At 44.8% G+C, this 22,249-nt stretch overlaps 1 protein-coding gene across 3 annotated transcripts in view; it reads right to left on the reverse strand.

Annotated features, from left to right (window-relative positions):
• LOC149281693 (disheveled-associated activator of morphogenesis 2-like) overlaps nucleotides 1–22,249 on the reverse strand; it is a 69,836-nt gene that overhangs the window by 32,030 nt on the left and 15,557 nt on the right. For all 3 annotated transcript variants that reach the window (XM_089499068.1, XM_089499070.1, XM_089499069.1), the window contains exons 3-5: nucleotides 16,466–16,540; nucleotides 13,286–13,380; nucleotides 3,069–3,402 (exon numbers count right to left, since the gene is read on the reverse strand). In XM_089499068.1, coding sequence (XP_089355194.1) covers nucleotides 3,069–3,402; nucleotides 13,286–13,380; nucleotides 16,466–16,540 — 504 coding nt within the window. The remainder of the gene's footprint in view (nucleotides 1–3,068; nucleotides 3,403–13,285; nucleotides 13,381–16,465; nucleotides 16,541–22,249) is intronic.

Raw genomic sequence — 22,249 nt, forward strand, 5'->3', positions numbered from 1 at the left:
CATAAAAGCCTACATTAAAAAAGAAAATTCTATAAAAAAATGTAGGTTCCATCAGTTCTTGTTCTTCGAGGAGTTAAATGACTTAAACCGTATGTGTTATTGATCTGATGAATGGTTTCTGCGTGTGCCGTAACACGTCCGCTGAGTATCTCCCCGGATTATTTTAGAGGATTTGTAGTTCTAGAATATAACCGGACACCTGTAGCCTTCTTGGTGCCGATTACACTGCCAGCCGCAGGTGTCTCGGGGATTCCTGATGCTCGGCCAAACCTAATGTTTTTATGTTTTATATTCCGAAGTCACCTGACACCCCGTGGCTGCTAGAACGGGGGACGCCACGCAAGAATGTGACAAAATGCCTCCGAAAAAGCACAAAGTTTAAAGCCCTGTGCGGGAACGCTTCTGTTAAAGGGACAAGGAACTATTACAAACAATAATGCATATTAAAAGTGCCTTAAGCAGAAGCTGCAGCTTTAAGGCCATGCTATGGGCATCATTATGTTATACAGGTCGTCCTGGTGTTTCAATCCTTCCTAACATCAGAAGGGTAGAACATACATTTTGGGGGTTTGTCCAAGTTTACCCATTGTACAGCGCTGCAGGATATACTGGTGCTGCATAAATCAATTAATAAAAATAATAATAATTAATAATATACTGAAATTCTGGGGGTTGCACTCCAGCATTGAAGATGTTAACTACAGACATATGAAAGTTTCAGTACAGCACTGAAGAGGTTAACTACACACAAGGGCATGTTGCACTCCACATGAAAAAAATGGTAAACCACACACATAGATTTTGCATTCCAGCACTGAAGAGGTTAACTACACATAGGTATGAGAAGGCAGTTGTTGGGGTCTTGCTCTGTTGAAGGTATTTAATTTAATAGAACGCCTCTGCTATATTGTAGCCGTCTCGGAGGGGAGGGTGCCTGCTCCCTGCGTTACCGTTAAATGTAACGGTGCTCCATGAGAGTTGTTACATTGTATTCATCGGCTGTCGGAGGGGAGGTTGTCGGCTCCCTGCGTTACCTTTAAATGTAACGGTGCTCATTGTGAGCGGTTACATAGTATCCGTCTGCAAAAACCAGTTCTCTATGTAGGGAGTGCCATCATCAACCGACTGACCTTTAAAAAACAGTTGAATACCAACCCTACGTGTGGCTGCAGATGCCCCATGAGCATCATTTATTTTAAGAGCCCGGATCAATTTCCATCCCCACTTTGTTCCTACCATACAAAATACTTTCGCTATCAGGGGTCTGTTCAGTACCCCCCCCCCCCCCGCCAAGCAAATTGATGCCCGGTTATCCAATCCACTGGGAGTGACCTTCAGCCAAGTCCTTGCCGACTCTGATCAGCAACGAAACTCCGGAAATTAGCCGGATCGAGGGAGGCAGTTCTGCCGCTGAACTGCATCAGAATAATTTTCCCCGATTCCCAAAGATTCTCATTCTTAAATATCTGCATCTCGGGATTATTCTGTGGAATACGAACTCATGGCAGGAGAGCGAACGAGTAACAGCGGCTGAAATGTTCCAAACTGGCCGCTGGCGCGCTGGGAACGGGCTATTATAAACTGCCGTCCTCAGACAGGAATCTAAACCAGGAACACATGCTTCTGTCTCCATTGTAATGAAATGTATATAGATGTAGACAACTTCCATTATTTGGATGTATCTATTTTCATGTGAAATTAATGATGTGATTCCCAGCGGCAAATCACACAGAATTTCAGTGACGGGGTTTGGAAGCGGGGAGTCGGAGCAGATGGCTTTCATTTCAGACACTGGACTCGAACCATGTTTCTGAGCGGATCTGTACGCGATATAGCCGAGTACCGCATATATATATATATATATCCTATCTTCCGAGACCCACTGATCTCCCGGCTCGTTCGACGTGCACATCTGTATCTGTCGTAATAAAAACGCACGTGTGCTAACTCCCAGATAAGCCCAACAAGGAACATCTGTGATATATCTGACCTGAACAAATTTAAAGGGACACTCCAGCCATCATATGGGCTTTAATGTATGTGATAGCTGAGCGGTCCGTTTAAATGGTCATGGGGGTCCCTCAAAGTAAGACCCCTTTGGAAGAGGAAAAAAACAGTTCCATGCTTTAACCAAGGGGTGCTCCAGTAGTCAACCTGTTAGACCCGAGATATTGGCCGATAGCTGCTAGACGCTGATCTAACTCAATTTCGTTTGTAAGCCGTAAGGGTTAACCCTAAACTTTATTTGGGGTATGTAGCACATTGTTGGAAGACCCCTTGCATGGCACCGAAGAACGTTAGAATAAGAATTATGGTGCAAAGTATTAATGTTGGTGCAGTTGCTATGGAAGCCAGGTTCCGCTCCAAATATGTCCCAGGGGCACCCAGAAAGTTTATCCCATGTTTCACCCCATGAGGTGTTGTTGGCCGGGTAGATTTCGGTCTGGCGACTTAACTTCTGTAGCTCAATTCATTAGCGTGACTTTTAACTAGGTGATAATTTGTTTTTAACACGCGGCTGACACGGCTCCAGCGGGCAGATATCCCGGCTTTAAGGACGCCCTCGGTTTAATAGGCGTATCAGGTAGCGGCCGCTCAGACTCCAGATGAACGGGACGGTTTGTAGACTAGTTTAAACACATGTGGTGCTTTCTGATGCAGTAAAACGGAATAACTGGCTTCCTGCTCTGCTTCTGGACGAGCCTCAGGAAATAATTATTTAAGAAAAGCCGAAAATTTAGCAATACGACACCTTTTTTGGGGGAACCAAAAATGAAGGGGGTGCTAATAACATGATATTCTGTACTTTATATACATTAATGAAGTGATACTTTGTAGGTGAACCATAAATAAATGCTTCCAAAATCAGCTGAAATCCAAGGAGCTCCAGAGACGGGTGGGACGGTACTTATGGACCCCGAGGAGTTACACACGATCGAATCCAAGGTTATGCATTTTTTGTAAGAATGGCAACTTCTATGTTGCCCTTGTAGCAACGTAATGTCGTAACAATTTCTGATAGAATCTTGGCAGGGTGGCACATATCGAGAAAACGAACGAGAACGCACCTGGAACCTGGTCCTCTCTGCCGCATACACCTGGTAGTGCAGCATGGCTCGTAGGACCTTCTTGTGACCGTCCGGAACGAGACACACAGCCCCCAGTATCTCCAGAACCGCAATCTTGGTTTTGATGTTCTCGCTCCGTAAACTCTGGGAGATGATGTTGATGCTCTCCGGGTGAGCGAGTACGTGCGCCCTGCCCTGGGAATTGTTCATCAGGGCCTTGATGCATCCTATAACGGATGTGTGTATGCGGCCCTCTGATGTCTCGTAGTCCATGCTCTTTAGGAAATTCAGTAAGCACGTCAGGCCATCCAGCTCGATAAACCTGGTCACAAACCTAAAAAAAAAAATAATCCAGAAGGTAAAAGTTAAGTAAAATACCGTATTTGCTCGATTATAAGACGACCCCCCAAAATCTAAATATTAACTTAGGAAAAAATGAAAAAGCCTGAATAAGACGACCCTAAAGGAAAAAAGTTTTACCAGTAAATGTTAATTCATCTAAACTATTTTTTTAAATAAAAGCTATGATCGAGTTATGCACATCTGCCCCTAGGCTTGCCACACCAATATGGCACTGTGGCCCATGATATGCCTTTTAACCCTCTATATGCCACTGTGCCCCATGGCATGCCTTTTGACCCCCTATGTGCCACTCTGCCTCCAGAAATGCCTTATACCCCTATATCCCATTCTGGCATTTAGGGGGTTAAAATGAATATTATGGGGCAGAGTGGCATATAGGGAGGTATAAGGCATTTCAGGAGGCAGAGTGGCATTAAGGGAGTTAAAAGGCATTTCACAGAGCACTCTGGCTCCAGAAATGCCTTATACCCCTATATGCCACTCTGGCATTTAGGGGGTTAAAAGGCATATTATGGGGCAGAGTGGCATATAGGGAGGTATAAGGCATTTCAGGAGGCAGAGTGCTCTATTAAATGCCCCCTTAACGCCACTCTGCCTCCTGAAATGCCTTATACCTCCCTATATGCCACTCTGCCCCATAATATGCATTTTAACCCCCTAAGTGCCAGAGTGGCATATAGGGGTATAAGGCATTCCAGAAATGCCCTATGCCCCCATTTAACACACACACACACACACTTACCGGTGCTTCCAATTTCCTGCTGTATTGCCGGGGCAGCGGGTTGACGTCTCCTTCCGCTGCAGCCGGAAGGAGGTGGAGTTGGCAGCGGGGGTTGTCTGCGGTGCGGCACCGGTGCGGGGAACTCTGATCTCTGACAGTCGGGGAAGGTATCCGCGACGGACGCAGACAACCCCCGCTGCTAGCCACACCTCCTTCCGGCTGCAGCGGACGTTGTCTATGCAGATCGCGTAGACGTCAACCCGCTGCCCCGGCAATACAGCAGGAAGCACCGGTAAGTGTGTATGATGGGGGGGGGTGAGACAGGAGGATCCAGGTCCCCTGCAGCGGTGCAGGGGATTTGGATCTTAGTCTCATAATCAGACCTCTATTTGAGGTCTGATTAGAAGACGACCCCGATTAGAAGACGAGGGGTATTTTTCAGAGCATTTGCTCTGAAAAAAACCTCGTCTTATAATCGAGCAAATACGGTAGTAAGAAAGCCCACAATTAATTTTCCTACCCACTCAGCACCAAACTTTTTGATGGCTACAAACTCAAGGAACTGAAGATCTGGACAAATAACTTCTGGTTATCATGGAAGGTGAAGGTTCCATTTCAGGGTAAGAGAAACATTTTTCTGGGGTATCCTAAGAAGTAAGTGGGGTGATAGCAGTCAAGGAACTGGGAAAATGCTGAAGGCTATCCCAAAAGCCAAGCAAGAATCAGGCTCCTCAAAACCTAGAGCTTCCCCTGTCCACCAGCTATCAGTAGTTGGCCCATCTTGGGTAAGTTGTCTTTTTTAACCCTTTATTTCTAAATATATGCCATATAAATGAATAAACAATTGTCATTGGGCTGCAAAGCTTGTTGATTTTAATTTAGTTTCACTTGGTTACATGTAGCCATACGGAACACGGACCTTACATACAATGAACTTTGAGGACCGACCTCACCGGAGTTACTAGAAATGATAGAAACTTAGATTCAGACCAGAGTGTGAAATGTTTCTCTTTGTGTTATATAATACAGTTTCACTCCCTACAGCATAATTTTGTGATGTATAAAACATGACGTTTGCGTAGAAATATTCTGTAAGACAGCAGGGTGCTCCCGTGTTCGTTGTAATCGTGCCCAGAATATGTGCTCAACAGATGTAGAATTATTAAAGTCTGCAGCTTCATAATGAACCCGAACCGTCGAGGGCCACTGGCCAGATCCTGAAAGAAGATCTTAGGGGTTTTTCTGGAGCAATGGTTGAAAAATAGTCTTAACATCACAGCCATCGGCGGAATTTCCCTGCTGAATGGACCATTCTGGTGGTCGCTATGGTGATTCTTAAAACCGTCCACTAGAGCACACAAGCTACAGCGTTCCAAAATGGAACGTTACATTCAGCGGGGGGATTACTTTGGCCAAAATACACCGCAAGGCAGATGAGAAACTTAAGAGGGTCCAGTCATTGTGTGGATCTTTGAAATAGTAGTAGAGAGAAGTTCTCTGGGGACAACATTTAAAGAGATTCTGTGGCCATCTGTGAATTTTGGCATCTCCAACCAGACATGAACAATACATATATATATACCAGTATATATTGTACAGAGCTACGGAATATGATGGCGCTATATATAGAACAATAATATAATAATATCCCCAAGAGCCTTGTCTCTCTTAAAGTTGTAAAGAACAGAGAGATACACCTTACTGAGCGTTCTCCCTCTCTGGCTCTCACAAGGTTAATTTGGTGTCAGACTGATTTATATATATTTATGTTTCAGTCTATCCCGGGACCCGTCTTACATCATTAATGTGGAATGTTCACAGGATACAACATACAGTTTATATTAAGGACACTAACTCGCCCCGGTATATAAATTGGGCTATTTTACAAAAAAATTGGTCTGGTTTTTGAGCTGTGTAGAATGCGGAAGAACGCTCACTTCACGTTATTGTTACTTTACATTCTGGAACTTGTTATAATACATGAGGCTGCGGTTGAGCGCATTGTGTTGAGGAACGGGAGACCTTCTAAAGTTTCTGACCCTGAGATGCTTCCAAATATTAACCCTGTAAACAGCCGAGATCTACGTCCAGAGACCAAATAGTTAAACCATGGCTTCTCGGGAGGTGAAGAGATCCAGAACGGGGTCACCTGCGTTCAAGCAGGGATTTCAGCTGTGATATAGCAGGGAGAAGAGCACCAATTAGGATGCTCAGATATCATTAAATCAGAGGATATGAAGGAGTCGGCGCCTGATTGGGTGACCTCCTCTATCACAGCCTCCACGTGGTCTCCTTGTGATGCCACGAAGAGCTTCCAGTAAGTCCTTTGGCCACACGTCCACCAATGGTGTGCCATTTGGACACCTGAAACATTGGGAATATGGCGGCAGCGCAGAGAGGGGTAGTTGTAGTTAAGATTATGGTCGTTTTTATTGATTTATTTAAAGGGACGGTAGGCTATTGCATGGGCGTAAAGTATTGGAGCCGCAGATGGCGCTTTATCCTCGGCTCTAGCGGGTACACATTACAAAGTTATAATAGAAAACATTGATTTCTCTCTCTGTACAGTATAAAGACTGGCAATAAAACCGTGCAAAAATGGTTTTTTACCCTTAAAAATTCTGAAAAAAATACTAGCTTTTTATGCTAAGAAAAAAAATATTAATTTCCAGAAATTGTTCTGTCAACACAAACCATCTGGCCCGGAGTCTGACATCAGATGAAATATATAGGTAAGTGCTTTTTTTTTCTCTTGCGACTCTGGCAAGCGGCCCCGGTTTAAATCTTAAAAAACGTAATTAGAGCGAGCAAAGAACCTCATTATTCACAACATGACGCGCCGAACAGCAGGAATAATTCGCATTAAATTATGTAAGCTTTTTGGACACATTTTTGCACACGCCGCGATTATAAATTCACTCAATATGTGCCAGGTTTATTCCGGGGAAAAAGAACAAGCTTTCTGTGCAGATGTCACAAAATAATAATATGTAATAAAATAATAACATATGTAATAATAATAATAACAATAATAATAAATAAAAATGATGATACTAATAATAATAATAATAATATATTAAAAAAGTTAAAGCAAGGATCATTTTAATGTAAAATGTTTTGTTATTTCTATTATGTTCTAGATTTTTTTTTTTACATTTTGATCATAAAAGTTCTTAGTTTGGGTCAAAAATTCATTTCACATAAATTATTTAATTTTTATATACATACAAACCAAATGTATACCTCTTCATTTACACTTTATCGTAGATAGTATAATTTTTTTTTTTAAGTATACCAAATTCAGCATAGAGTCTTTTTAAAAAAAAAACAAACTTTTTTGGAATCATATAAAAAAAAAATCACATTTCTTTTTAAAAACTTTGGCCAGTTTATGCTATAGGAATAGTTTTATTTTTTAGGAATGCCTGGCTTAATATGAACCTCTATGAAAAGGTTTCGGAAGATTAGAGCAATCTGCAGCATTAATCAGAGAAGTGCATGCAGCTCGCATGAATAGCTAGCGTGCAATTATTAAAGAAAATTATATATAAAAAAAATGTATACAATATTTAAAAAAAATAAATTACGCTGTGGTGTAACATACGGCTAAGAGCTCACACGGGAAAAAGTATTTATAATCAGTTTAAGATTGATAACGCCGCTCGTTCTGGGTTGATGATGTCATAAACCTGCAGCAGAGTATGTTTTATAAGAATGCACGTCGTTGAATTTGCTGAACGTGTCACACGGGTCATCTGTGCTCTTTCTATTAACATTTTTACAAATTGGCTCCGGTCTGGCTGTTGGACGCCGTCCCGTTTGGCAGCCAATAAGTTGAGTCTCTTGATATAAGTTGAGACGCGGGTCTTTAACGAGGGACTTGGCTGCTTCCAGCCATTAAAAGGTTTTAGGACTGCGCTGGAGGCTCGAAAGAAATGAGGAGCAGAACGCCGAGACCTTCGCGATGTGAAGCTGATACTTACTGTGATTAATAACAGATGAGATGATTCCACTTCACGAGATGAAAACAGCTGAAAAAGCTTAGATGATGGAAATGTGGCCATCGGCGAATTGGCAGACACTCCATTCTTAAGGTGATGAAGCTTTCCTACTCGCAAGGTAGACCACTGAAGGTCCTGAGGACTTCTTCTTAACCTATTCTGCCCTGTCTTAGCTGAAGGGCCATGGGGGACCTCTGCCAACTTACACGTGTAGCTCTGTGCCCGACGATTCATGTGGAACCCCACGGCGACCCATAAACTCCGATTATATTGTAACTTAAACCTGATTACGTTTCGTTATGCAATAAACTGATTCTATGTTGCGTATAGAGAACTTCTGTTCAAAGAGCCATTAAACTTTCTCTGGTGGAAGCCAACGTTACTTTATTTTCCCCGTTGGAATACGTAACGTATTTGGGCTGCAGCCAGGCTGAAGCTTTCTGGGGGTCTGTGACCAAATTCTGATGAGTGATGTTCTCTCGCTGCTCCTCCAGTGAGAAACTTTTGTTATTTTTAATATCAGATTAAAAAATAAGTCTTAAAAATATTGTGCTTTTTTTCTATTTTTTCTTTATAAACGGTTTCAGGTTTTGCCCCATAATATAAGGTTTTCAGGCAGCTGCATATTAGCCGTTTGTTCTCGCTCTCAGCCCCAATCTACTAGACAAACATCCTGACTCTTTATAATACTGCTTGTGGGGAACAATAGAATGGCTCAGTCTTAATCGCCCAGTCAGACTTTCTGACTAATGAGAGTTTATGGGGGAATGGACTTCATTAGCATTGCCATAAAGCATCAGCTCAGTGTGGTGTTTGAGCCGAGAAAGTCACCCAAAATATCACATGACTGACAGCAACGGCGGCTCCAGGTCTGCAGATAAAGAGAGTTTATTGGGCAAAATGAGATAAAACCAGGTTTTTTTGTCTTCAAACTTTGCTGGAGATTTATCTGTAGAAGGCTGTGGTTAGTCCTGAAAACTCAGACATTTGTTCCAAAAACGCTACGGAACGTACAGTAAGTCTTAGACACAGTAATTGATAAATACGTAACGGGGGCATTTAAACATTATATACAATTTCTCCTTTAATGGGACGTGGCACCGGGGCACTGGAGGGGGGGGGGGATATAATTATATTTAACCTACTTGTTGACATCGACATAGTTTGAAATCCCCCCCAGTAACGACGGAAACTTAAAGGCCATTGTTGGAAAATAAAAATAATTAGCGTGGGAAGATTTTGCAGCCGCTTATTTTGTTATCGAGGTTAATGGTGCAGAAAGTGAGTCGCCCTCATAATACCGAGACAAAGATACAGTATCCAAAACGAGCTATTTACCATTCCTTAAAATTAGCTGCAAATGTGTAACTGTTCCTGACTAATCGAACGTCTTCACTGGATTGAGGATTTTTGCTTTTTTTTCGATACCTACTGCTTTGTATAATATACCCGCCGCCTGCGGAGTAACATTCCCTGGCCTTAAAGGAGCCAAATCACAATTTGCCTGCTGCGGCTCAATGTGAGCCTATTTACAGTGCCATCTAGTGGTGAAAATATGCAAGTGTACTCAACACAAATACACTGCTCCAACCCAATTGGCTGCTTCAAACTACATTATTTGTTCGGGGGGGGTGTTACAGGGTCACCGTACCCAAGGCTGGGTACCCCTGTTTGAGGGCTGAGGAATCACCAGTCAGTCCCTCATACGGATCGCACTCAGCTATCCACGGATCATCCAGACCACCATTCGTAGCAAACCAAGAAGAACTTTTTTATTTACAAACACACAGAATTTATATACAATCTCAATGCAATGAGTACCGAACCCAACCCCCAATCCCATCAGCCACATCCCATCACAAATCCCATCAGTATACAGGGGATGTATCAGGTGAGGGGATTACAGAATACAATGGGTTCCCCCACCTGTGTTATCCCCCCTGTAGTGCGGGTGCCGTCTGGGCAGACAGGGCTGTGCTGGCTGATTAAGAGCCTCAGCCAGATTATAGGATCGTCTCTTTGAAGGCTGGAGCTGAAGCCACATCAGTCTCTGGGCCGGTTACACAATAAACACAATATAATATATTACCGGGTCACAGTATACAGAACCGGACACAAAAGTGCTCCGTGACCCGGCTAAACTTCATATGACACATGAGCCAGCTAGCCTGGCCCTGTCACAGATCTCCCCCTTGACCAACGGTCCGGCAGACCAGGCAGATCCTCACGGGTCTGCTGCAGGCTGTCCGAGTGGACAAAGTTCAAAGGTGCAGGCCTTAGTTCATGGCCCCCTTTGTCAGAATCATCCATTGAAGGTGGGCCAGGGCCCTGGTTGCCCAAAAAGATAGTCAGTAGTCCTCTGTGAATTGGAGGGCGGACCCAGCTCAGCCGGGGGCACATGGCTATCCCCCTCACCGGGGTAACAGGGGCACGTGGGGACTCTTGCTCCCTAGTCTTGGGAACTGAGTCTGGGGCAGCTGCCAGGCCAGGGTGGTTGCATGGAAGGAAAACCCTGCTGATCGGGCCGGGGGCACTCGGGGAACCAGGGAAACACGTAGAGGTAGTAAGCGAGGCCTCTACTGGGACACTGGAGTGACCTAGGGGACACTCTGGGACAGGAACAGGTGCCCTTACAGGGTTATTGGGTGAGCTAAGCAGCTCTGCGGGGTACTCAGGGGACCCAGGGGAATACTCCGGGGCAGGGACAGGTGCCAATACTGGACCACCGGGAGGGTTAAGCAGACCCTCGATCTTCCTCTCTGGGACAGGTGCCTCTGCCTGGGCACGGGGAGAGTCAGAGGAACACTCTGGGACAGTGACCTGGGCTTCTACCAGGACACTTGGGGAATCAGGGATCACTTCGGAAAACACAGGGATAGGAACCAGGGCCTGCGCCAGGCTACTGAGAGGACCCAGGGAACTCGGCAGCCCCTCTGGCGTCCTCGCTAGGTCGGGGAACGGTGCCTCTACCGGGTCACCGGGGACTTCATAGGGAACCTCTGGGGCAGTGACCCGGACTTCTCCCAGGACACTCGGGAAATCAGGGGGACAGTCTGGGGCACTGACTTCTACGGGAATAGCTAGGGGTTTGGTGAGGGGGATTGTGCCACTTACTCGGGAGGTGGGGACAGTCATCTCTTCTGCCGGGGTAGAGCAGCCAGGGTTGTTGGTGGGGACTTGGGTCGGAGCTTTTGGCTTCCTCCTCCGCTTCTTCTTGCTGGCGAGGAACTCGGTTCTTCTCGCCAGGACAGGGGCAATGGAGTAGGTGAAGAGGACCTCGGTCCCACTCCCGCAAGTTGTAGTACCATGCTCCCAGTCTCCTTGTAACTCCTGGAGCTCCACTCTCCGCAGCAATTCTTTATAGTCCCTCTCGAGCTGCCATTCCTCTTGGACCAGGCAATCCATAACAGCCTCCAGCTCGGGGGGAATAGCATAAACCAGGACTTCTGCACGGTTGTCCCAGATTGTATCCCTGCGGTACTGGCAGGGGCTTCCGAAGGACGAGTCAAATTGGAAGGCATCATATATCAGTCCTGGGTCGACGGGGCTATACAGCATCAGAGGGTCGCTGTGGTCTTCACCTGCTAACTGCTGGGAGAATCCCTGGTAGCGGCTCTGGAGGTCGAGCTCTGCATATATGAGACCCCTCAATTCGTCTTCCCACTCCGGCAACGGGTTCTCCCCCAGGAGTGGAACTCGTATATCCCACATTGTCCAGTACTGTGCCCAGTACGTTTCAAAGTGGGGATGGGAGAAATCATCCCTCCAGTCTGCGGGCGCAGACTCTAACTGCCATTGCTGGTGTTCCAGCTCACACACCTCGGCTGTAACCCGGTCTGTCTCACCCTCTGGTTCTCGGAATAATTGGATATCCTGGTGCAATATTTTGGTGTTCTGTTCCCCTAGTCTGGGAGATACAGACCCACTCTGGCTCAGTTCCTGGTGACACATTTTAATCACCGCCGTCACTTGCTCCGATGTAGCCCTTCCTGGGTACAGGGATAGGTGCCATAGAATGTTCTTTTGTAGAGCACTCAGTCCGAGGCTCTCCTCTGGGGCATCCTGGTGCCGGTCCATCTCTCTGCAGCCCGCAATCAGAGTAGCCTTTCCTTTGCTACAAACCTCCAGGAGCTCTCTTGGTGTCTCTCGTCTGCAATCCCAGTTGGTGGTTTGGATTTCACCCAAGTCGTGGGATTCTTCCCACCGCTGCCAACCAATGTTACAGGGTCACCGTACCCAAGGCTGGGTACCCCTGTTTGAGGGCTGAGGAATCACCAGTCAGTCCCTCATACGGATCGCACTCAGCTATCCACGGATCATCCAGACCACCATTCGTAGCAAACCAAGAAGAACTTTTTTATTTACAAACACACAGAACTTATATACAATCTCAATGCAATGAGTACCGAACCCAACCCCCAATCCCATCACTCACATCCCATCACAAATCCCATCAGTATACAGGGGATGTATCAGGTGAGGGGATTACAGAATACAATGGGTTCCCCCACCTGTGTTATCCCCCCTGTAGTGCGGGTGCCGTCTGGGCAGACAGGGCTGTGCTGGCTGATTAAGAGCCCCAGCCAGATTATAGGATCGTCTCCTTGAAGGCTGGGGCTGAATCCACATCAGTCTCTGGGCCGGTTACACATTAAACACAATATAATATATTACCGGGTCACGGTATACAGAACCGGACACAAAAGTGCTCCGTGACCCGGCTAAACTTCATATGACATAAGAGCCAGCTAGCCTGGCCCTGTCACAGGGGGGTCCCTGGATGTCCCTTTAAATAACTCTAAATAAAAAACACAACTTTTTCACATAAATATATAATTCCTTATATGGAAACATGTGGCAAGTTAGTTATTACCAGGTCCTTCAGGAGGTTTTTCAGCATAGCTGCCAACAGTCTTGAATTTTTTGGCACAGTACTAACAATCAGCATTCTTCCAGGTTGTTGGCTGTCCAAAATGAAATGAGTGCATTAAGCATACGCTATGGCAGGGATGTTGGGAGTACGGTTTGCATCCTGTCTGGATCCCTTTTTCTGTCTCTGCTCCATCCATAAATCCATATTTATTGTAAATAAATTAAATATTAATTATTTTTTAAATGATTGTAAGTAGTACCTCATTGGCTGCGTCCGTAAAGCTGTCTTCAAGTCTTCCACAATTTTATTTCTCATTTCGGTGTCCTCTTCATCAAAGGCGTAGAGCGTCTGCATCTGGAGGAGGAAAGAAATTGGGTTTTTGTGAGATTCAACGTGAATCCATTGTTGGTTCTAAAGGTTTAACCAACCATACGCTTCACTTGAAGAGCTTAAGACGTGTGTATCTTCATATATTATTAATTGTTTTATATAGCGCCATCATATTCCACAGCGCTGTACAATGAAATTGCTATAAATTCTGGAAATTATAGGCTCCAATAAATGCAGCTCAATTTATTAGGGCAGAGAGGACTAGGATAGCCCTAAAGGGGCATCAGGGAAGGAAAGCAAGGAACATGGATTTGGGGTACACAGTGCTACTGACCCCTCTGAAGACGGACAGACAGATTTGGGTCTTTGAGAGGGACTGGCTATCTTTAAGCAGGACCCTTAGCAGGTGTGCTCATATACCGTACTGTACAACATCTGAAGCCAAGGACTGCTGTATGACAACGGGGTACCCCAGACGGGCTGAATCGCTTCTCTAACAGCACAGGTGTTTATAAAAGAGCTTTACAGCTGGAACGGTAGCTTTAAGCCAGTAACACCATCGCACAATGTGTCCATAAACTCCTGCAGCTGTGAGTGTGTGCAGCTGGCCGCGGTGCCCCTACACCGTCTACAATGCGATAAACACCCCGATAAACACCCTCCGGGTACATTGAATCAGAACGGGTGCCAGGAGGGAACACTGCAGAGAGAAAGGAGGCAGCATGGGGCTCTGCAGAGAGAAAGGAGGGAGCACAGGGCTCTGCGGAGAGAAAGGAGGCAGCACGGGGCTCTGCGGAGAGAAAGGAGGGAGCACGGGGCTCTGCGGAGAGAAAGGAGGGAGCACGGGGCTCTGCGGAGAGAAAGGAGGGAGCACGGGGCTCTGCGGAGAGAAAGGAGGGAGCTCTGCGGAGAGAAAGGAGGGATCACAGGGCTCTGCAGAGAGAAAGGAGGCAGCACGGGGCTCTGCGGAGAGAAAGGAGGGAGCACGGGGCTCTGCGGGGAGAAAGGAGGGAGCACGTGGCTCTGCGGAGAGAAAGGAGGGAGCACGGGGCTCTGCGGAGAGAAAGGAGGCAGCACGGTGCTCTGCAGAGAGAAAGGAGGGAGCACGGGGTTCTACAGAGAGAAAGGAGGGAGCACGGGGCTCTGCAGAGAGAAAAGAGGGAGCACGGGGCTTTGCAGAGAGAAAGGAGGGAGCACAGGGCTTTGCAGAGAGAAAAGAGAGAGCACGGGGCTTTGCAGAGGGAAAGGAGGGAGCACGGGGCTCTGCAGAGAGAAAAGAGGCCGCAAGGGGCTCTGGAAAGGGAAAGGAGAGAGCACGGGGCTGTGTGGAGAGAAAGGAGACATCTCATGACTCTCAGCCAACCAGTTCACTGCACATCCAGTCTGCAGCATCTAGAATGATGTTGTTTGCCTGCTAGAGACTGCGCTGAAATATAAGACACGGCTCCGGAGCGCGCTCTATCCTAATATTGCAGTTTTATTATTCCGAGCCCCCGGCCCCCGGTAGCAGCTGTATTTACTGGTCCCAACCCCTCTGCCCGGCCAGCATCAGACTCATATTCCAAATACCCCGAGCCTTATCCACACAGCAACTGGGTCACCCCCCGACCTGGATAAACAGTCACCCCCGGGGGGGTTCTGCGTCACATCCAGGAATCTGCCCCCTCCGAGGAGAGAACCCCTTCATACACCAAGGGAGGGTAAATATACTATCCTCATCGAGGAAACCGTAACAGCGACACAGAATGCTTCCTGTGAAAGAATACAACGGAACATTTGGCCAATTTCACTTAATCCTGATTTTGCCACAAAACTGACCGATCCCCTTTATTATTTATTATATATATTATCATATATTTGTTAGATTTAATAAATACTGCGATATGGCAGCCTACGGCTTTCGTTTCATTGGGGACATGGCGGCAACGGGAGGCGACAAGCAACACCTATTAGTATTTTAACAATTATTCCTCCCCATATCATTTGGCCCTTTTAAGTAAAATTGTGTCCAGGAATTTATTCCGGTTTTCCTCCCGAGATCCGAGGACTTACATTATTTATAAACACAAACAAAAAAACACGGGACCTGAAAAAGTCCCTAAATCTTTTATATGCGCAAAACCTCAATTTAAACGGAATTAATCATTTTTAAAAAGACGGAAACGTCATAACAAACGTATATTATCATATTATAATACTGACATTTTCGGAGAATTATAGCCCAGTATTCAAATTTTGCTTTTCTGGGAAAATAAACAGCATTTACATCATAGACAAGCTGATGGCTGAATGATCGATGGCGGCTTTTTATTAACTTGCAGATGAAAGAGAAACGTTTAGCGAGGTTCCTGTTTGCTCGAGCGACGCGATAATTCATTAAGATTATGAAAAAACCTAAAAACCAACATTTACCAAATACAATAGCATCGTAAATCACGGGATACACTAAGGCACCCGCTTGGAGCCCATAAAGCCAGCAATAATTAGTCTAAAACAAATAAAAAAAACTTCCTCCGGAGAACAAAAAACAGCAAAAAAAAAAAAAAAGGAATTAATTGCATTTAAAGCTGCTGTTCCACTTATTCAAAAACTTAATTGTTCTCTCTGGGATGTTAAATAAACCTGAGCAGATCTGTCATTTTATTCTTATCTTTGAAAGTCTAATCATTAAAAAAAAAAGTTTTTGGGTTGCTATGGCAACAGCCTATCAGTGGGTGTCTTTCTGTTAAAGAGTTATTTCCGCGAAGGGTTTGGAAATGGAAATTCAACAGCAAAACAGCACATTCTAATGCCGTGTTTAAGAGTAAAAGGGTTAAATTCAGCAGAGTAGGCAGAACAGCAGCTTTAAAAATCCAGAAGACTAATTTAAAGGAAAAAAAAGATTTCCCAAAACATAAATGCAAATTATTATATAAATTAGTAATTTTTAGAACTCTTGTTTCTGTCTCTTAGCATGCGGAAGGAAGCAGTCTTAGAGGGTGGTAGATAAGTGGAACAGCCTCCCAGCAGAAGTGGTAGAAGCTAATAAAGTGAGAGGATTTAAACGTGCACTGGATAGACATACGACTGCGGACACTAAACGTGGACCATAAAGCGCGTTGCCACTTACAGCTGCCATGGAATTTATCCGGTCAATGTAATAGTCGGGCCAGCTGGTCGCCAGCTTGTTGGGATCTTCTTGTTCCTAAAACAGAAGCAAAACAACTTGTGAGAAGCCGGAATAACCACCGGATTCATGAGCTGATGCTTTATGGCAACGCTGATGAAGTCCGTTCTTCCATAGACTTTCATTAGTCAGAAAGTCCGACTGGGTCATTAAGACTGAGCCATTCTAATTTTTCCCAGCAGGCAGTATGATAAGGAGTCTGTGTGTTTAGTAGATCGGGGATCAGATAACAGAGCGAGAATCATACAAATGGCTGATATGCAGCTGCCTGAAAACATTAAATTATGGGGAAAAACTACAACTGGGGAGAAAAAATAAAACAGAAGCAGAATTAAAGAAAATGAAAACATCAAAAACATAACGTTCTATTTCAACACGGACACCACAAGCGTGACTGCCAGGGACGGACTGTTTCTTGGTTAACCAGAAGGACATCTCAGTGGTTTTGTGATCATTTTAGACTTTTTGGAAGTTCTTCACGCAGAAGCTAACGATACCAATAATAATACTAATAATTATACTACTACTACTACTAATAATAATACTACTACTAATAATACTACTACTACTAATAATAATACTACTACTACTAGTAATAATACTAATGATAATATTAATACTACTACTAATAATAATACTACTACTACTAATAATACTACGACTAATAATACTAATGATAATATTAATACTACTACTACTACTAATAATACTTCTACTAATAATACTAACGATAATATTAATACTACTACTAATAATACTAATGATAATATTAATACTACTACTACTAATATACTAATACTACTAATGATAATATTAATACTACTACTACTACTAATAATAATAATAATACTACTACTAATAATACTAATGATAAATTAATACTACTACTAATAATAATAATAATAATACTAATGATAATAGTAATACTACTAATAATACTAATACTACTAATGATAATATTTATACTACTACTACAAATAATACTACTAATGATAATACTAATACTACTACTACTACTAATACTACTAATGATAATACTAATGATAATATTAATACTACTACTACTACTACTGATAATATTAATACTAATAATAATAATACTACTGATAATACTAATACTACTAATACTACTAATGATAAAATACTACTACTACTAATAATAATACTAATACTACTACTAATAAGACTACTACTAATTATACTAATAATAGTACTACTAATAATAATACTACTAATACTACTACTAATAATACTACTAATAATAAGAGTACTATAAAGCAGTTCCCTGCTGTTACTATACACATTATCGGGGCTTTTAGGGCTGTAGAACCCTGCGATCCCCTCATACCCAGCAAACATTCTGACCTAGAAAAGAGTGGCATCAGGGGAAAAAAGAGAGGGGCATCAAGGTTGGAAAGAGGGGCATCGGTATACCGGGGAACTCTCCTGGTCTCCCCCGGAGACTCCTGGGTGGAGCGCTGCTTATCTGGGCCTGTGGGTGTGACAGGGCCAGGCTAGCTGGCTCATGTGTCATATGAAGTTTAGCCGGGTCACGGAGCACTTTTGTGTCCGGTTCTGTATACTGTGACCCGGTAATATATTATATTGTGTATTATTGTGTAACCGGCCCAGAGACTGATGTGGCTTCAGCTCCAGCCTTCAAGGAGACGATCCTATAATCTGGCTGGGGCTCTTAATCAGCCAGCACAGCCCTGTCTGCCCAGCCGGCACCCGCACTACAGGGGGGATAACACAGGTGGGGGAACCCATTGTATTCTGTAATCCCCTCACCTGATACATCCCCTGTATACTGATGGGATTTGTGATGGGATGTGGCTGATGGGATTGGGGGTTGGGTTCGGTACACATTGCATTGAGATTGTATATAAATTCTGTGTGTTTGTAATAAAGAGAGTTCTTCTTGGTTTACTACGAATGGTGGTCTGGATGATCCGTGGATAGCTGAGTGCTATCCGTATGAGGGACTGACTGGTGATTCCTCAGCCCTCAAACAGGGGTACCCAGCCTTGGGTACGGTGACCCTGTAACACCACCCCAATGTCAGCAGACCCGCCACCCGAATCCCAAAGAGGGAGAGCTCTGGGTAGCTGGAGCCTGGATGCTCCCAGGTATTGGCATCAGGGGCAGAAAAAAGGGGCATGAGGGGAGGAAAGAAGGCCACACGCATTAGAGGCTGAAAGAGGGAGTGGCCAAACTGAACAGGGACACTTGGCAGGTATGCTTTGCTTCACCTGCACGAATCTCCCGTCTTGGCTTCCGCGAGACATCTGACTCGTATTAGAGCGGTTTGGACCGTGAGACGGTTCGGGGATTACGGGAAGAGACTCGCCGCCCATCAGTTTTTCCTCACAAGATGTTGCTTTAGTTACAGAACGAGGACAGAAACGCAATCTCTATTTTTACTTCCTAATTATGAAACCATCTGTAGATCGTTCCCGTTACGCGTCCAAACGGAAAATGAAAAACGCAAGCGAGAAAGAAAAAACATTAATGACAAAAATACAGCTTTCCGAACGGATTCTTTATTACGGAATGTTTGGGGAACGAGAGGAAACCGCACTTCATTATATCACAAGGTGATCTCCAAACAACCGACGCGTCGTCACGGCAACCTTCTCTGCCCAACGTTACATGGATTCTTCAGTTCCACGCGAAACAATAAAATAAATAAGAGAAATTCTGAAATGATGTATAAATGATAAGAACTCCATCTGCTCTTCTCCTCCAACGCCCGACAATTCTCCAAGCTGCCGGCCGGCGGTGGGAAGACGATGGCCGGCGGTCACCTGATGCTACGTTTTTAATGCGTAAATCCGGCACTCTGCGGCCCCCGACCTGCCACTGGAGCTGGGAAGGGTTTGGGCATCCAGCATCGCCTGCGTTCAGCTACAAAAGGCTTAAATTCGGAAGAGTAGGTGGAGGCGAGAATTAGGTTGAGAATTGGGTAGGTTAGAACCCCGGGCATTTTCTCTGTGCTGTTGCCTCTCATTTGGCTTTGTGAATGGCCCCTGGGGGCCGCAATTTCGTCTCAGACTGTTAATGATCTTTTTGTTGGCGTGATGTCCCTGTCCCCCGAGAGCCATTCATCCGGATTATGATTTCTGTTCCCTTTCGGTTTCTACCTTATTTGACCCCAATTGTTGATTTCCTGTAAATGTCTTTATGTTGCAAAGACATCCTCCCTCCGGTCTAATGACCCGGCCCTGCGGTCACACGCCACATACACACTTATACGAATGTGCCCCGGCGCTGTATACAGTAATATAACCCCCAGCGCTGTATACAGTAATATAACCCCCAGCGCTGTATACAGTAATATAACCCCCAGCGCTGTATACAGTAATATAACCCCCCAGCGCTGTATACAGTAATATAACCCCCAGCGCTGTATACAGTAATATAACCCCCAGCGCTGTATATAGTAATATAACCCCCAGCGCTGTATACAGTAATATAACCCCCAGCGCTGTATACAGTAATATAACCCCCGCAGCGCTGTATACAGTAATATAACCCCCAGCGCTGTATACAGTAATATAACCCCCAGCGCTTTATACAGTAATATAACCCCCAGCGCTGTATACAGTAATATAACCCCCCAGCGCTGTATACAGTAATATAACCCCCCCAGCGCTGTATACAGTAATATAACCCCCCAGCGCTGTATACAGTAATATAACCCTCAGCACTTTATACAGTAATATAACCCCCAGCTCTGTATACAGTAATATAACCCCCGCAGCGCTGTATACAGTAATATAACCCCCAGTGCTGTATACAGTAATATAACCCTCAGCGCTTTATACAGTAATTCAGCGCTTTATACAGTAATATAACCCCCAGCTCTGTATACAGTAATATAACCCCCGCAGCGCTGTATACAGTAATATAACCCCCGCAGCGCTGTATACAGTAATATAACCCCCAGCGCTGTATACAGTAATAACCCCCCCAACGCTGTATACAGTAATATAACCCCCAGCGCTGTATACAGTAATATAACCCCCCAGCGCTGTATACAGTAATATAACCCCCGCAGCGCTGTATACAGTAATATAACCCCCCAGCGCTGTATACAGTAATATAACCCCCAGTGCTGTATATAGTAATATAACCCACCAGCGCTGTATACAGTAATATAACCCCCAGCACTGTATACAGTAATATAACCCCCAGTGCTGTATACAGTAATATAACCCCCCCAGCTCTGTATACAGTAATATAACCCCCAGTGCTGTATACAGTAATATAACCCCCAGCGCTGTATACAGGAATATAACCCCCAGCACTGTATACAGTAATATAACCCCCAGCGCTGTATACAGTAATATAACCCTCAGCGCTTTATACAGTAATATAACCCCCAGTGCTGTATACAGTAATATAACCCCCAGCGCTGTATACAGTAATATAACCCACCAGCGCTGTATACAGTAATATAACCCCCAGCACTGTATACAGTAATATAACCCCCAGTGCTGTATACAGTAATATAACCCCCCCAGCGCTGTATACAGTAATATAACCCCCAGTGCTGTATACAGTAATATAACCCCCAGCGCTGTATACAGGAATATAACCCACCAGCGCTGTATACAGTAATATAACCCACCAGCGCTGTATACAGTAATATAACCCCCAGCGCTGTATACAGTAATATAACCCCCAGCACTGTATACAGTAATAACCCCCACACTGAGCTGATGCTTTACGGCTGGGGTCCTCAAACTACGGCCCGCGGGGTGTTTTTGCCTCAGGACATCCATGTGTTCCGAAAGATGCTTTCGGAACACAAGGATGCCTCTGTGAAGTCCCTGCGGCACGCGTTTACTTTAAAAACGCGGGGACCGTCCCATGCGTGTACCCATGGCAACCAAGCGCGGAGGAGCGGAGAAGCAAGGACGCGCGCTGGAGGTAAGTGTTTACCAGCGGCGCGTCCCTTCGGTGTTCTGACCACCGATCCTCCGGTCCTGCTATGGCGGCAGTACACAGGCATACTGTATGGCTGGAGGCTGTATGCCTGTGGGGGAACATACTGCCAGCCCCTATAGTCCGGCCCTCCAACGGTCTGAGGGACCGTGAACTGGCCCCCTGTTTAAAAAGTTTGAGGACCCCTGCTTTACAGTAATGCTAATAAAGTCCGTTCCTCTGTTGACTTTCATTAGTCAGAGAGTCCATCTGGGTGATTAAGACTGAGGCATTCTATTGTTCCCCACAGGCAGTATGATAACAGAGCGAGAACTCATACAAATGGCTTATATGCAGCTGTCTAAAAACATTATATTATGGGGCAAAAACTACAACTGGTTTAAAAAAATAAACGTCTGATACAGGGAATAAAAATGTTTGGTGGGATTTCCCCTTTAAAGACATTATTCTGCCGTCTTTCCGGCTCGGAGCTTCTCTCCCTTCCTAACGATCGCATTACGGGTCTCGCTGAATCATGAATTACGTAGTTGAAAGTTTCATTATTGTGTTAAGGCAGCCGATGAAACGTCTCGCTGATAAATGAAGCCGTCACAGGGGGTATTAAATAGTCGGATGTGATGCAGTTTCGAGGGGGGGTTTAATTCCAACTGCTATCCGGATTGTAATGGAAACGACTTCTGGAAAACAAATTCTTATCTGACGCCTTTCTCCTCGCTGCTAATATCTCTAGGGTGTGCTGTCAGCCTGACAATAAGGGATAGAAACTCCTATTTAACC

Source organism: Sceloporus occidentalis, unplaced genomic scaffold (assembly GCF_023333645.1).
Source record: "Sceloporus occidentalis isolate IW3139 unplaced genomic scaffold, rSceOcc1.0.p SCAF_129, whole genome shotgun sequence".
Lineage (NCBI taxonomy): Eukaryota > Metazoa > Chordata > Lepidosauria > Squamata > Phrynosomatidae > Sceloporus > Sceloporus occidentalis.